This window comes from Podospora bellae-mahoneyi, chromosome 3, assembly GCF_035222275.1.
Source record: "Podospora bellae-mahoneyi strain CBS 112042 chromosome 3, whole genome shotgun sequence".
Classification (NCBI taxonomy): Eukaryota; Fungi; Ascomycota; class Sordariomycetes; order Sordariales; family Podosporaceae; genus Podospora; species Podospora bellae-mahoneyi.
The window spans coordinates 880,062-894,140 of NC_085882.1; the positions used below are offsets into that span (position 1 = coordinate 880,062).

A 14,079-nucleotide genomic window follows, 5' to 3' on the forward strand; every position below is an offset into this window, starting at 1 on the left:
GTCAAACTCCATCCTTTATCATCAACACATCCTGGCACCACAGCAACATCACCACTCACTTGCACTCAATGGGCTACTTCGTGGGCATCACCAGCACCGGCTTCGTGGGGACCGACGAGCTGAGTGCGGTGACCTCTTTTCAACCATGTCATATCTTTGGTGATCAGATGCTCATCGGCACGGGAATTCGTGTTGGATTCTACCTGCTTTATATCGCTGCCATTGTTGCCGTCCTGTTTGGCGTTGACAAGCAATTCCGTTTCTGGCACGGCGCGTGGGGTATTCTGGCCCTGTCCCTCTTTCTGTCCATGTTCCTCAACGTTGTGGACTACAATTTGATTATCATTGATTACGCCATCTTGATCCAGCTCGTGCTCTGGTATCCAGTCTACTTCGTCTTCACTGTTCTCTTCCGACAGGCATTGGTGGTTGATGGGAGGCGGGGAGCCAAGACCGACACAGAATATCGAGAGCGTCTTCAGCGTTGTCGACAGTCAGCAGTGACAGAGCTGGATGTGGCACGAGCACGAGCCTATTCCGATGTTTTGAAAGCATTTGCTCTACATGCGGCGGCGGAGGAAGCAGACGCAGATCATGACGCTGCACAAGAAGCCCTTGTTCATGCGGTACAGCACTACGTCTCCCACTGGCATGAGCAGATCGAGGTCCCGGCCGAGGACGGCTCTCAGCTGGGGAACAACACCGACGGAGGGGCCGTGACAACAGTCTACAACACTGAGCTGATCGAGGAAATTGCAGCCGCTCCCACCCGCGCCGATATTGACAAGCTCCGGGATCTCTACGTTGCGGCATTGGTCCATTCCAACCACTCCGTGGCCGAAGCCCGAGCCGCTGAGCATGAGGTTGCCCTCATTGCGTCTGAAGAACTCGTCATCAAGCGCCGAGCACGACGACCCAAGAATGCCTTCCGGCATTTCTTGCTGACAACCAGTTACAAAGACCAGCTGACGGCTGCCATCGGGCTCTTGATCTGGTCGATGTACATGTTTGGGACGGCGGCACTAAACTGGCCACTTCTACGCAATGGCAACAAGCAAGGTGGCGCCTGTGACAATGTTCCAACCGTTTACTTTGTCCTGGCGCCGAAGAAGCCTTTCGCAGATGCAGGGTTTGCCACTTTTCTTCGGGTCTGGACAGTCGGAGTTTGCATCGTCGCTGTCATCACCACGGCCGTTGCCCTGTTTATCTTGTTTGTCAGCTTTTTTGGCCCCGCTGCACTTGGTCTACGCCAGAAGGAGAGGAAGAGGAAGGGCAAGAAGTCAGTCGAATCAGGTCAAGGGGAGTACGTCTATGATGTCCGGGGCTCACCAGGCTACTCTTGCAAAGCTCGTGGTCGACACACGCAGGAGATCCTTTCCTGCATTCACCAGACTCAGTCCCGAACAATCAGACATCGATACCAAAGCAGAACAACCTCGCCAATTCAGTTCACCCTGTGGAATATCCCCTGGGCCGTTTTGCTAGCTGTGCTGTTGTTGGTCACGATCGTCTGTGCCGAGCTGACCATCAACAGGCAAGGCCCCAACAACAACATGCCGTTGGATTTTGCTCGGCCGCCTCTTCGCGAGACTTCGGAGATCCTTGGCTTCTTGATTGGGTTGTATTCTCTGGTATTGACGCTACTCAGTGTGATCGGGGCGTTTGTTGCGGCCATCCTTCGCAAGCGTCGCCGAGGCAATCAGCATGACGAGCAGCATATCCACTACTATCGACGTGAGAAGGGGGGTCAAGCAGGGAGGTCCGAACAGCCGGCATTGGTGGATTGATGATGATCGTGATGGCACATGATGACAGGCAAGAGCTCATGATAATGGGGGTTCAAAGTTCAAAGTTTAAACACAGATGGATTATTTGGAAGTTGGCTAGGATAATGGAAGTGGCCGAGACAGAGGAGTCTGCTGGAATCACCCAGCAAGATAGCAATAGTTAGTGTGTTTTCGATATTTAGCAATATACCCTTGGTTTTTTTTTCTTTTGGCATTTCAACCTTTGTAGCACCCAGACTGATGAACTGGCACCTTCCTTGTCTGCTGCGGTTGCCAAAATCAACTTGTACAGAACCGACTTCACCTAAATATACTGGCACTTTCCACCTGCTTCTTTCCATCTACTTCTGTCTTCCTCCCAACAAAGCATCATGATTCCACCTGAATACCCCGTTGCTCTGCCAAACCTCGGGCATTGACATCTTGTCTGAACTTTTGATCAAGATGAGCAATTTGGTTGGCTTCCAACCACTGAGAAATTTTCTCTGCCGCGGAGCACGACTGATCGACTTGCTCCCAGCCGCGTTGAGCAACCTGCCCTCACGCCGATTACATCCACCCACTTGCGCCGACCTCATTCACCCACTCACGAGGCACGTTCACCCACATGCGGAGCACCCTCGTTCACTTCCGGAGCACAGTTGTCCCAGTCGTCCACTAAAATGGTCAATGAGCACATCAAGAGCAAGAGCACAATAGGAGATCACCTATTGTGATGGCGGGTGAATGAGGAAGTGAATAGACTGACAGACTTGCCCCACAACCTCTGGCGGAGCAGTCTTGTTTTCTTCTCTGCCATGAAGGCAGGCTGCGTGGGAATTTCTTCCCTTCTTCCTCCTCTCTCTTCTTTTGTCCCAAGCACCAAAGGAGCCAGTCTCTTGTTGTTTTTTCACCGCATCGATTGCTTCTTTCCAATCGCCTCTTTTTGCAATTCAGTCTCTTGGGTTTCAATGGGCTTCGCATATCTCACCCACCGCAACCCCGGTCATCCATTTTGGAAGGCACAACCACGACATTCTCCCCCACCACCCCGCCGGCTTCCCTTCCACTCTTGTCGGACTCTCAGGAGGCTTCCTGTTTCGCAAATTCCAAGCACGCGACCTGAGTCACTTACATAACACCTATACAGCATCAGTTGACCATCATGGAGTCTTCTCCCATTTACAGTTTCAGCTCTGTCGCGGAATTTGCCCGCATCCACAAGGCTGGAACAGAGCATGAGTTCCTTCAAGATGCGCGGTTGATTGATGAGATCAATGGGCAGGACCTCAAGTTCGATGCTTGGTATGTTGTCTTCATTCAAGTCCCCTGCTCTATCAAGTACTAACTTGGCCTTTTAACAGGCTCATTACTCGTATTCGGCAAACCATAAAGCGCAGCGAATACCTCCTTCTCGTTCAGCCAGGCTCCAACGGCGAAAGCAAGATGCCGTCCCAAGGTGGAGGTGGCAAAGTGAGAATCGCCTTTTCGGATGGTACTTTCAGCAGATACTGGGATGTCGCTCGCATTGAGAATCCAGTTGCCATTCTGGGATCGAGCAGCTCGCCGCTGGCAAAGCTTCCCGCATACAAAATAACCGTTCCGACTGCACAGCATCATGAGGTCTTGGACAAACCCATTATCGACTCTACTGGGTCATCTTCCAGTTCGGCGGCCACTAGTCCCAAGCGTCTCTCCCCAGCAGCCTCCTCATCATCAACCATTTCACCCATCGCCTCCTCGGTTAGGAACTCTTCTGGTTTGCGTCGCGATTGTCATGATCACAAGATTGTCGCAGACCAAATTGATCTGGCCTCTCAGCTGAACCCAACCAACGTCGTCAAGGTCAATTTCCATCTCTTCGCCTCGGAATCAACCAAAGATTCTGAAATTGGAGCGTTAGAGTCTCTCCACGGTCGTTACCAGAACGCTACGGATCGACAACTGGACGCATTCAACTACTTTGTCACCTTGACAAACCCTGCTTTCCGTGTCAACCTTCACGACAAACTGCCACACATGAAAAAGGCTCTTGACCGGCCTGGGTGGTTTGAGACGCCCCTCGGCAAGAGGTTTCAGATGCTAAACCAACAGCAGAAGGAGGCTTATCTCCATGGCTTTGACCATCTACCATGCGGTATTTGTGTTCTCCCAGGGGGGCCTGGTGCGGGTAAGACGCACTTCAATCTGTTCACTATCGCCATGGCTCAATCTGAGCCCATGGTACGATTTGGGAAGCGTCCGAATGAGTCGGCAAAGGTTTTGTTCATCGTCGATATGAACAGTCCTGTCGACGATGTTGCGAACCGAATGGTCCGCCTGTACCAAGATCTGGGCATGAAGAAGTCGATCATTCGGATGAAGGGTTGGGGTTTTGAGGTGCACCGGAGCTCTAAGCTGAACCAAGCGGAGGACGCCGCGGCGGGCGGAATTGCCAATGCCGACTTCACCAACCAATTCCTTGCGACTGTCAAAGAGATGACTACTGGGCAAAACCCCGAGACCAGTTGCAGAGCCCCGTGTCTCGACGAAGCGGCTTGGGAGCGTTATGAAGCACACAAGGATACGGAGTATGAGCCGATCAAGAAGTACATGGAAGAAGAGTTGTTCGGTGAGGAGGAATGCCTCGTGGTCCCCCTCCGTTTTCGCAATCTAGTATACGATCTGTACCGAGACACCCTAGCCGACGCCGACTTTATTGCGACAACCCCTGTGGCTGCGTCTAATCATTTTAAGGGCATGTTCAAGCCCGACTTGGTGTTCTTTGATGAGTCGCCTCATGCCCGAGAGCTGTGCAACTTGGTGGCAATTGCAAACTTCAACCCGGTCGCCTGGATATTTTGCGGCGATCATCGGCAAACTGTACCTTACGTCGGTTCTGCGGGCTCCGGTTCTCAGAATCCCTACGCGCGACAAATGCAAATTTCGATGATGGAACGAGCGGCCAGGGCCGGGGTGATTCGTCATGAACTCTTGATCAATCACCGTGCCTATGGCAGCCTTCATCGGTTGGCATCCGGTCTTTGGTACAACGGACGCATGGTCTCGGGAACAACAAAAACGGAAAACCGCCCGCTCGTTCATGTCCGCAACTATCTGAGCCGGCTCATTGGCAATAAGCCGTGCGGAGTACCGAGACTCATTGTTCATCTGAAAGGATCTGTCGGAGAAAAGACGGAGGGAACATCATGCTGGAATCCCAGTCACGCGGCTTGGGTGATGACTCGTGTCAAGGAGTTGCTGGCTGATCAACATTTTCGCAAGCCGGACAAGATGGAGCCCGGCACCGTCCTCATAATATCGCCATACAGAGCTGCCTTCCAGCGGTATAAGAAGGAGCTCAGGACACTCCCTCAATGGGCCCAGAAGCGGGTGGAAGCTCGTACAGTCGATGTCTCGCAAGGCCACGAGGCTGACTTTGTGTTTTTGGATCTCTCGAAGGAGAGATCTACTGATTTTCTTGACGACCCTAATAGGTTGTGCGTGGCTCTAACCAGAGCGCGTTTAGGGGAGATAATCCTGATGTCTGGAGACATGCCGTATTCCGAGCATTTCAAGCACCGAAGTGAGCATCTTCGCCGGATGTACGCTGCCTGCATGGACCGCTCACCATCCGCTACCAGTGAGAATGGGGATGGGAACGATCTTTGCAGCGGGAATGGACAGGTTGTTTGGCTGCATGCCGAAATCGCTGACAATGAGGATTGGTCTACCCCGTTGTCTGACGACTGGCCCACGATGGCGTATGACGACCTGGACGAGATCGATCAGTCGGCTTTGTTGCACCGCAAGGCTACCGAGGCTTTGGCCGCTCAGCACAAGAGAAACGAGGAGTTTTACCGCAGATCCACCACTCGGAAGATCAATCAAGAGGCATATGACTGGCTGATGTGTCGCGATGCGGATGGCGATAGTGAAAAGAGGGAGTTTTCTCCCGAGAACGAGGTATTGGAGGAAAAGTATGTTCAGAGGAAGGATATTGTTCAGGAGAAGGAGTGCATTGTGGAGAAGCAGATTGAGGAGGAGGTGTCTACTGAGAAGGAGAACCCTGTCGATCAGAACGACCATGTCATGATGAAGGAGTGTGGGCAGGGAAAGAGCTATGTTGAGGAAAGAGAGTGCACCGTGGAGGACGGGTTTGTTATAAAGAATGAGATGAGCTCACAACCTGGTGGTGGTGGGGGTTTGGCGTTGTTGACCTGCCTTGTTGGGAATCTGGGTAAATCGCAGGCTGATCACTAATTGGCATAGTGAAGATGGGATGGGGATAGGTATTGTAAAGAAGATCTGCATGGATGTAAATTTGTGTGTAGTGAGGGGACAATGGAGGTAGACATTGCAGCAATCCGAACGTATACACTGTATCAGACCTGACATGCACCTGCAGTGACCAGTCGTGACGAGATCTTGAACCATACATGGGCATATCTGTTCTGGGGCTTCGTAATTGTGTAGGGCCTCACTTCATGACTACATCGGGGGCTCCCAGAAACGCATGTGGTTATATTTCGAGGTCAATAAAAGTAATGGTGGTAATGAGCAGATAGATTATGGCACATTGCAATCAACAAAGCATGGTTTCAGATTGACAAGAGGTCAGAACTTTGTGTTACCTCTCCGGGGTGCGGCTGAGGGCGGCCTTCGTATCGAGAGCTTTATTTCTTGGTTACGCCAAGAAGATATTTCCAGGTATATCTCTCGAGGAACCGTGGTTCGGCCGACTGAGAGATATAGATCCGTTTCGGAGGTCATCAGCGGTAGGCTGGTGGCTCAATCATGTCATTCATGGAGGAGCGGTCATTGATATTCATCCGAGCCTCGTTAAGTGATGAGTGGCACAGTGAGGGGAACGGGGGCTATGTCCGGCACAGCGGTTGGGCCGTGCGCTAGCAGCCCTACCTGTGGGGGGAATGCAGTGATCTGCTTTCCCCGCAAGGTGCTCTTGGGTGTTTAGTCAATGAACAAGGACCCCGACACCGCCTTAGATCAGTAGGTATTGACTACCTACCTCAATCCCTTTCGAGTCTGATTTTTTCTACGACGAAATAACTGTGCAGTTTGTTTTTGGTCGCAGTTGGGAGGTCCCAAACCATCAGGTACGACGGGACCCTGCATGATCTGTTGTCAATTGTGGGGGCTTGTGTGGGTGGTCTCAATGGTTCCAGAGCCAAGCCCCACCATCTCATCAGCTGCTGCGAGCCTCGTTGAGGAAACATTCCTAGAATGAAGAATCGAGGTGAAGAAAATTCTTAGCTGACTCGTAAGCTGACAGTTCTTGGATACAGAGAAACCTAAAATGAAGGTGTTCAGTCAGACAAGGAGTCGCTGGCTTGCCACGATACCTGACCAGAGTTCCATCCTGCGATGATCCAACACCTCTACGAGTCCGAGTCGCAAGGCTCCAGCCCACCAACGCCCCTTCACAAGACCGAGCTTCCCAGACAACCAACAGCCGCTGCCGTTTCCCCAGCTCTTGGCAGACCTTTGTGGTTCGATGTTGAAATGAGAAAACAATGCGAAGAGGCAGCAGGCCTTTGGTTGCGACCTTCTCTGTTGTCTCCCACCGCATTTTCCAAAACAGTTAGACATACATGATCAAGAAGGTCCCATTCATCAGCCGCAAGCCGGGGTCCCTCTTTGTCCCCTCTTACCTAATAACTCTCAGTCCGAAAGTGTGATCCTCACACATGGCGCAGTCAAGGGTGCAGTAGCAGCTGCTGCTGTGTAACGACAGAGACCGACCCCTAGGGCTGATGGTTTAAAATGAACCGAGTTCCCCCCTTTTTCCCCAGGAAAACTGGAATTGAGTTTCTTTTCTTGTCTCGGATCCTGTTGGTTGATGCAAAGAACACCGTCGTCGCCGTTGCTACCGAATTACCTCTCGTACTTAGCCCGTACACGACATCTCTACGTAACGTTGCCCACCGGATCTGATATCGAACACATTATGTCTCACCAACCCACCATCATCAAGGAAGGAGAGTGGCAAGATGGCCTCTGTGGATGTTGCTCTGGTGGGCACTTCTGGATGGGGTGCTGCTGCCCTTGTATTCGTGAGTCTTGCCATTCATTCAACTCTCTTCACCCGTGGCTTGGTGTGTATCGATTAGTGGCTGACCATATGGGTGGACAGTGGTGAACAAGACTCATGAGCTTCTCGAGAACCCCTCGAACCCTTCACCTAGCGGATGTGGCATGTGGGGATGTGCCTGGTGCGGCTTGAACTTTTGTGGCGGCTGGGGATGGATGTTAGTAACCTCTTCCTTATGGCTTTCTCCCAATAGCACCTGTACTGACTTGCTGTGCAACACAGTCTCGAATGCCTTCAGCGTGGAGAGGTCCGATCCAAGCATAGAATTGAGGGAAGCGGGTGCACCGACTGTCTTGTCGCCTGCTGCTGCCCTTGCTGCGGTGTGATCCAGTCGCACAAGGAGGTGGAGAAGCGCAGGGACGCGATGCAGGGAGGTGTGCCGGACAAGATGGGCTATCAGGGACAGGCCCCCATGACGGCTTGAGCTCCCTGTATAGACGTAACAGCGCCATGGCCAAAGGAGAGACAGAATGCTTGTGCGAATTAGTTGTAGTTTGGGAGGGGGTATTATGATACCATCATCTTTATTGCTAGCAAGTACGAACATTGACTTTAAGACCATCAACAGTTTTTTTTGGTTTCTTTTCAGTTATAGCCCCCTGACCTGAAACTGATACTCCTCCCCCCTATCCAGATACACGACTTTGTCCTGCAACCCTGCACCGTTGACCTCCTTTTTGAAGTCATCCAGCCCCGACAACATCACGTCATAGTCATCGTAGTGAATTGGGATGGTGATGTCGGGATTCATCATCTTCATGAGTTTCACCCCTTGCACCCCATCCATTGTCACCATCAAGAGCGGCATCTTTGCACCCGGGATCGTAGTTCCGCCAAGGTGGACAAGCATCAGGTCGATCTTTTCTCCGTGAAGCCATTGTGGGATCTGCTTCAGCTCGTCGATGAGGAGGGTGTCACCCGAGATGTAGATCCTGTAGCCTACTTGGGTGTTTTGTGCTGTTTCGGATGAGGTGGTGTATCCCAGTTCTAGAAGCCAGCCGTTGGTGGGTGGGACAGCGCCTAGGAGGTCGTTGGCGACGGCGAGGGGGCCGGGGGGGACGTGTTTCCCTGGCATGGCTGTTACTTTGATTTGAGGGGTTTTGCCGTTGCTGTTGGTGGAGGTGGGCTGAACGATGGGCATGATCAGGGAGTCGAAAAAGTCCAGGGCAGTGACATTCTGGAAGGGCTCTGGTTTGGAAGGGGAAGTGAGGCAGGATTTGGCGTGGGGGGTGGAGATGATGGGGAATTGGCGGCTGAGGGAGTCTTCGACTAGGCGGTCGAAGTGGTCTTCGTGGTAGTGGGATAGGAGGATGCAATCTAGGGGTGGGAGGGCGTTGATGTCTACTGCGGGATTGGTGAGACGTTCCGAGGTGACGCCTGGGCCGAGGTGGACGTGGTCACCGGCGTGGAGGAAGTTGGGATCGGTTAGGATGCGGGCGCCGTGCCAGGAGAGGATGGTGGTGGCGGTGCCGATGAAGTAGATGCTGCCGGTGTTGTTTGATGGGGGGGAGTCTGGTAGGTCGGAGGCTGATGGACGGGTGGGGTGAGACTTTGTCTCACTAATGGGGAGCTGTGGCTCATGATCGGGGTGGTGTGTTTTGATTTTGAGAAGGGGAATCCGTTTGTGAGGATTGAGTTCCAGAGTGGGCATTGTCTTTGACATCTTGAGGCGTGGTGTTGTTGGGGTTGGTGATGGTCTCTTGTGTTTCTTCGGTGTCTTCTTCCTTCCGTTCTTGACGGGAGCGTTCGTCTTGGGCGATGAAATAATCCATTTCTAACTGGTTGACCCATTTGGCCTTTGTGTATAGTTAATTCTGTGGTGGCTTTCTGTTGGTTGGCATCGGCCGTGATGATGCCATGACGAATGTTAGCTGTCGTCATAGACTGGAGTCAATGACTCCACAAAGAGGATTCAGCCAATCCACTTCTTCAATGCCATCGACTCTGCCAGGATACGAACGGGAACGATGGTTTTCATTTCTAGCTGTGTTGCGATACCAGTGCTGTGTCAAAGTCAAGGCATCACAGTTTAATGTACCTACGCATAAACTCAGGGGTCATTCAGGGGTGCGCCCCCACAGGGATTATGGCGACTCGAGCCAAACAGTAATCTGCCCGCCTAACGACTGAACCGCTTGTTCGCTTGGGCCAATCTTCCTAAAATTTGATCAAACAAACTCCATATTAAGGGAATCATACTCCTCGCCATTACCATCACCCCTGTGAGGGCAGCGTATCACGCAGGGCAAAGGCACCAGTAAGTGATGGCTGTATTCGTAGGATTTGATCTAAAGAAGTAAAAGAGAAGAGTAATACCAGCCTGTAGTCTGCAGCCAGAAATAAACAACCACCTCGGAGTAACCCCACTAGCCAGATTCGAAAAGTGAGGCACAGGCACCTGCACCTAAGCAAACTAGCATCATGTCGACTGCTGTCGCGGGGGTGGATGTTGGCTGTGCGGACTATGAAGTGTTGCATGTGGTGCCACCGCAAAACATGACGTGTGGTGAGTTTCTGGGGCCGTTTGCCAAGGCTGCTGGGGGAAGGTGTTGAACAGGGATGCGTTGGATCTGTGTGGCTATTGTCCGTTGGGTACAACGGATGATTTTTTGGCTAGGTTTGAACTGAGTTATGATACCAGGTGGAGGGGATTTCGGCATTGTGTGGGTGTACATTGTGGTCAATATTGTGGCGGCATTGGGCTTTTATTGGATTCGAGTGCCCAGGGGGGCAGGGGCACAGAGGAAGAGGGCATGAAACAGTGAACGCTGTACTTTCGTATATAGGTATCTCATTTTCTAACTTGACAGACTGATAGCATGCGTATATTCAGATTGATTGCTCACAACACCATTGCTCCTTACATCCCCAATAGATCCGTGTCATCAGGAGCGGAATCATCAGGAGCGGAATCAGCAGGAGGGCTAGCAGCAGTGGTCCCGCTTACCAGTTGCATCCGTGGCGCCGGTAACCACGCTTCACTCGGATCCTCCGAATGGCGCGATCACCGTTCCCTTCCTTCTCTTTCTGTTCATCATCGTCACGGCCCATCTCCTCAAAAAGGATCTTTGCTTGGGATATGATGATCTTGAGCAGCAGGTTGTCCTGGAGATACTCGGGAATATCTAGCACAGGGAACACCCGCTTGGGCTTGGACTTTTTAGTCTTTTCGCCAGTCTTCTCCTGCTCCTCGGTATTTTCCACCCCGGCATTGCCCTCTCCCACGATTGCGGGTTTCTCAACAATTACGCCGTCACCGGCGGTCGAGGAGCTCTCATCACCAGCATCGTCTTCCTTGGGATCCTCCTCCACAACGTCAGGATTGAAGCCGCGCACAAGCGCCAGAAGCGACGACACGAACAGCTCTCTGATGTATGCGAAGCTGAATCCGTCCGTCAACTGGGCGACAAGATAGGTAATTTCTTCCTCAAACTTGTCTGCCACGATCGGCTTGCTCTCCAGCTTCTTCCTCCAGTACTCTGCATATCTCTTCCTCGTCTCCTCGTTGGGCAGCTTGAAGTGGTACTTCCTGTCGAAGCGGCTAGGTCTCTTTGCAATCGCAGGATCGAGCTTGGACAAATGGTTCGTACTTCCAATCATGAGGATGCCCTCGTTGGACTCGAGTCCATCAACCTCGTTCAGGAAGTAGCTTCTGTACTCATCTAACACCAACGAGTCCAAATCCTCAAAGATGAGAACGCAGGGAGCCATCTTCCTGGCGTGCTCGAAAATGTACCGAATGGACCACTTTCCGCCCATGGAGCTGTCAAAGGCTTTGACGTACAGGCTTGGAATTCTCTTAGAGCCGTCTTCTTTGCCTCTGGCCTCGAGGGAGTTGATGAGCGCCTTGATGGAGGCGGTCTTTCCGTTACCAGGAAGGCCGTGGAGGATGATGCCCCTCTTCCACATGAGCCCGAGGTCTTGGTAGACATCTCTCGTGTCGAAGAAACCAATAACGTCTCTCATCAAGGCGTCTTTCATGGCCGACTCTAGAATCACATCGTCCCAAGAGGCACCTTGCACGCTCTGCCACAGAAGGGGGTCTTTGATCCAGTCGCCGTTATCGTAGACGTATATCTCGTTGTGGAGAGTGCATGACCAGTCGCCTGCTGCGAGAAGAAGCCTGTCGGTGTCAAGGTGGTGGCCAAGCTCATCTACCTTGTCTGCGTCGTTGGGAGCAAGGAGGTAATGCATGACGTCGTTGCCACAGTCGGTGTTTTGGACGACGCATTTGTAGAGGATGAAGGTCAAGTCTTGCCAGGTGTAGAGCCAGCGGCCGAAATAGATCTTGTCAATCAGGGTTCCTCCTGGTCGGTCAAAGGGCTTGGGGCTGGCTTTGTAGGCGCGGACAGCGTCAAGGTAGAAGCCGGGGACGTTGTGGGCTGGCACGTCATTGGTCCCGGGGGGGTTGTAGTTGTCCTGAACGGCGGTTGCGTGACCTGCGGCTGCATAGCCTAGCAGGTCCATCTCGCCTCCTGGTCTCGCTCTGGTGACATGGTGGTCGGGATGGATTTCTTTGATGATTTGGTGCGTGTGGAGGAAGACGTCCTTGCGGGTGGAACTACCAGCCTTGGTCCTGTGATGGTTCTCGTTAGGAATTTCGCAAAAAGGAAGGTGGGAGATCGGCTACTTGCCATCTATCGAACGCGCGATAGCGATTGACCACCGCTGATGGGTCTGCTAACTCCCTTGATTGAGCCATGATGGATACAGTCTTCAGTGTCTGGTTAGTAGCGAGAGTGTGTGAGTGCAGAGATTTATCGGTTCTGAGTGCACGTTAAATAGTCCTTTGCTATACTGCCGCTGATAATAAGCAGGGTGGCTTGGCTGTAAGTTCTGCCTGGAGATGCTAGAAGGTGGGGTGAAGCTTGTCGTATCAGACCTCACACACTGAACGGTTGGTCCTGCAAAGATCTTGTGCCAACAGTCTGCGAGGGCCACCTTTTTCAGGCCAACTCCAGTCAGCAACAGTACAGCTGATTTCGCCACTTCATTAACCAACAGTACCGGACAGGAGGCGGTGAAGAAAACTATCGCAAATCTGTCTGGAAAGACTAAGAGATATCTACCTCCTCATCCAGGCAAAGATAGCGGATGTTATGCTCTAGACCGACACCAGCCTTTCTCAGCAACTTGCTTGTGAGAGGCATTCCGATGGCAGATTGATTCCCATGGAAGCGGACGTGTTCTTCGTAGTTGGGGGGCAGACCATCGCTCGGTTCCCACTCATGAGCTTTCCCCCCGTTGTCTTCCCCTTCGTCGCCCTCCTTGCCTCTGCCTTCTGCTCTGCATACCTGGCCTCTACCTCGTCGCGGAATTGGCACTGGGCAAAATCGTGAATCACAACACGATGCGTGTCGTGCTCTGCCAAGGCGTTGCCAGCTCTACAGTCAAGCACGACCACACCTCGCTTATTGATCTCGTTTGCTGGGTAGACAGCATCTTGAACAATCGTCTTCCAGAGTTCCTTGGGCGGTGCGTCGGAGGCAGGAAGATCTGGGAGGTTTTCTAGGATGAAGCCTCGGATGGGTTCCATTAAAATACCGAAGATGCTGAACTCGGGTCGTCCAGCCAGGGCTGGATCAGCTGTTTGCGCCTGGATGAAAACGTGGGCATAAAGGCTTGGAAATGCATTTCCCTTGCAGATCCCTGAGCTTTCCATATGCCCGTGTCTCGCTGTCGAACTCCTCCAATGTGTGCGATACAGGCCTGCTTTGTATCTACTCAATGCCTCGTTTGATTGCGGTTCTTTGTCGCCAAGCTCATACCATGCGGACCACAGGCCTTGTTCTCTACTGCCGTAATTTCGTCGAGGAACGGCTTTAGTTTGTCCTTTCGTACAAAATCTTCCCATACGAATTGTTCATGGGGTCCATGGGGTCGAAGAAGCCCTCTCTGTCCCACCTGAAACGTCGGGGGGTGTCGGGGATCGAAGAGCTTGAGAATAGCCGTCATGTTGTTGCCGGACACGGCCGCGGGAAACTCGACCTCCATGACCGGCGATAGCCTTCCTCCGAAACATGTTCTGGTAATAACAATTGGTAGGGGGCCAATTCCGATGTCTTGGTGGCCGCTCCACGTTACCTCAAGAAAGTGTTCGGTCTGAGACTTGTACGGGAACGGGGAATAATTCGGTGGTGCTCGCGCTTCCTGCGGCGGTCTTCTTCAGTCAGGTCCCGATATTGTATAACAGAACAAGTTATGAATACTTGCCTCGGGGAG

The 14,079-nt window shown here is 52.3% G+C and overlaps 6 protein-coding genes across 6 annotated transcripts; 3 read left to right on the top strand and 3 right to left on the bottom strand.

Annotated features, from left to right (window-relative positions):
- Positions 1 to 68: 68 nt before the first annotated feature.
- QC761_302120 (uncharacterized protein) lies at positions 69 to 1,787 on the top strand (the record flags this gene model as incomplete). The annotated part of the gene is made up of 1 exon (XM_062877356.1): positions 69 to 1,787. One exon carries the CDS (start codon positions 69 to 71, stop codon positions 1,785 to 1,787), a length of 1,719 nt encoding a protein of 572 aa, XP_062733163.1.
- A 284-nt stretch (positions 1,788 to 2,071) lies between these two features.
- On the top strand, positions 2,072 to 6,008 carry QC761_302100 (uncharacterized protein; the record flags this gene model as incomplete). Its single annotated transcript, XM_062877355.1, has 2 exons — positions 2,072 to 3,071; positions 3,131 to 6,008. The coding sequence occupies exons 1-2, from the start codon at positions 2,932 to 2,934 to the stop codon at positions 6,006 to 6,008; spliced, it is 3,018 nt and encodes a 1,005-aa protein (XP_062733164.1). The 5' UTR covers positions 2,072 to 2,931.
- A 1,359-nt stretch (positions 6,009 to 7,367) lies between these two features.
- QC761_302090 (uncharacterized protein) lies at positions 7,368 to 8,419 on the top strand. Its single transcript, XM_062877354.1, has 3 exons — positions 7,368 to 7,819; positions 7,900 to 8,014; positions 8,080 to 8,419. Exons 1-3 carry the CDS (start codon positions 7,606 to 7,608, stop codon positions 8,279 to 8,281), a joined length of 531 nt encoding a protein of 176 aa, XP_062733165.1. The 5' UTR covers positions 7,368 to 7,605; the 3' UTR covers positions 8,282 to 8,419.
- Positions 8,420 to 8,446: 27 nt separating this feature from the next.
- Positions 8,447 to 9,520, bottom strand: QC761_302080 (uncharacterized protein; the record flags this gene model as incomplete). The annotated part of the gene is made up of 1 exon (XM_062877353.1): positions 8,447 to 9,520. The coding sequence occupies one exon, from the start codon at positions 9,518 to 9,520 to the stop codon at positions 8,447 to 8,449; it is 1,074 nt and encodes a 357-aa protein (XP_062733166.1).
- Positions 9,521 to 10,800: 1,280 nt separating this feature from the next.
- Positions 10,801 to 12,051, bottom strand: QC761_302050 (uncharacterized protein; the record flags this gene model as incomplete). The annotated part of the gene is made up of 1 exon (XM_062877352.1): positions 10,801 to 12,051. The coding sequence occupies one exon, from the start codon at positions 12,049 to 12,051 to the stop codon at positions 10,801 to 10,803; it is 1,251 nt and encodes a 416-aa protein (XP_062733167.1).
- Positions 12,052 to 12,982: 931 nt separating this feature from the next.
- QC761_302040 (uncharacterized protein) lies at positions 12,983 to 13,711 on the bottom strand (the record flags this gene model as incomplete). The annotated part of the gene is made up of 1 exon (XM_062877351.1): positions 12,983 to 13,711. The coding sequence occupies one exon, from the start codon at positions 13,709 to 13,711 to the stop codon at positions 12,983 to 12,985; it is 729 nt and encodes a 242-aa protein (XP_062733168.1).
- Positions 13,712 to 14,079: the final 368 nt, after the last annotated feature.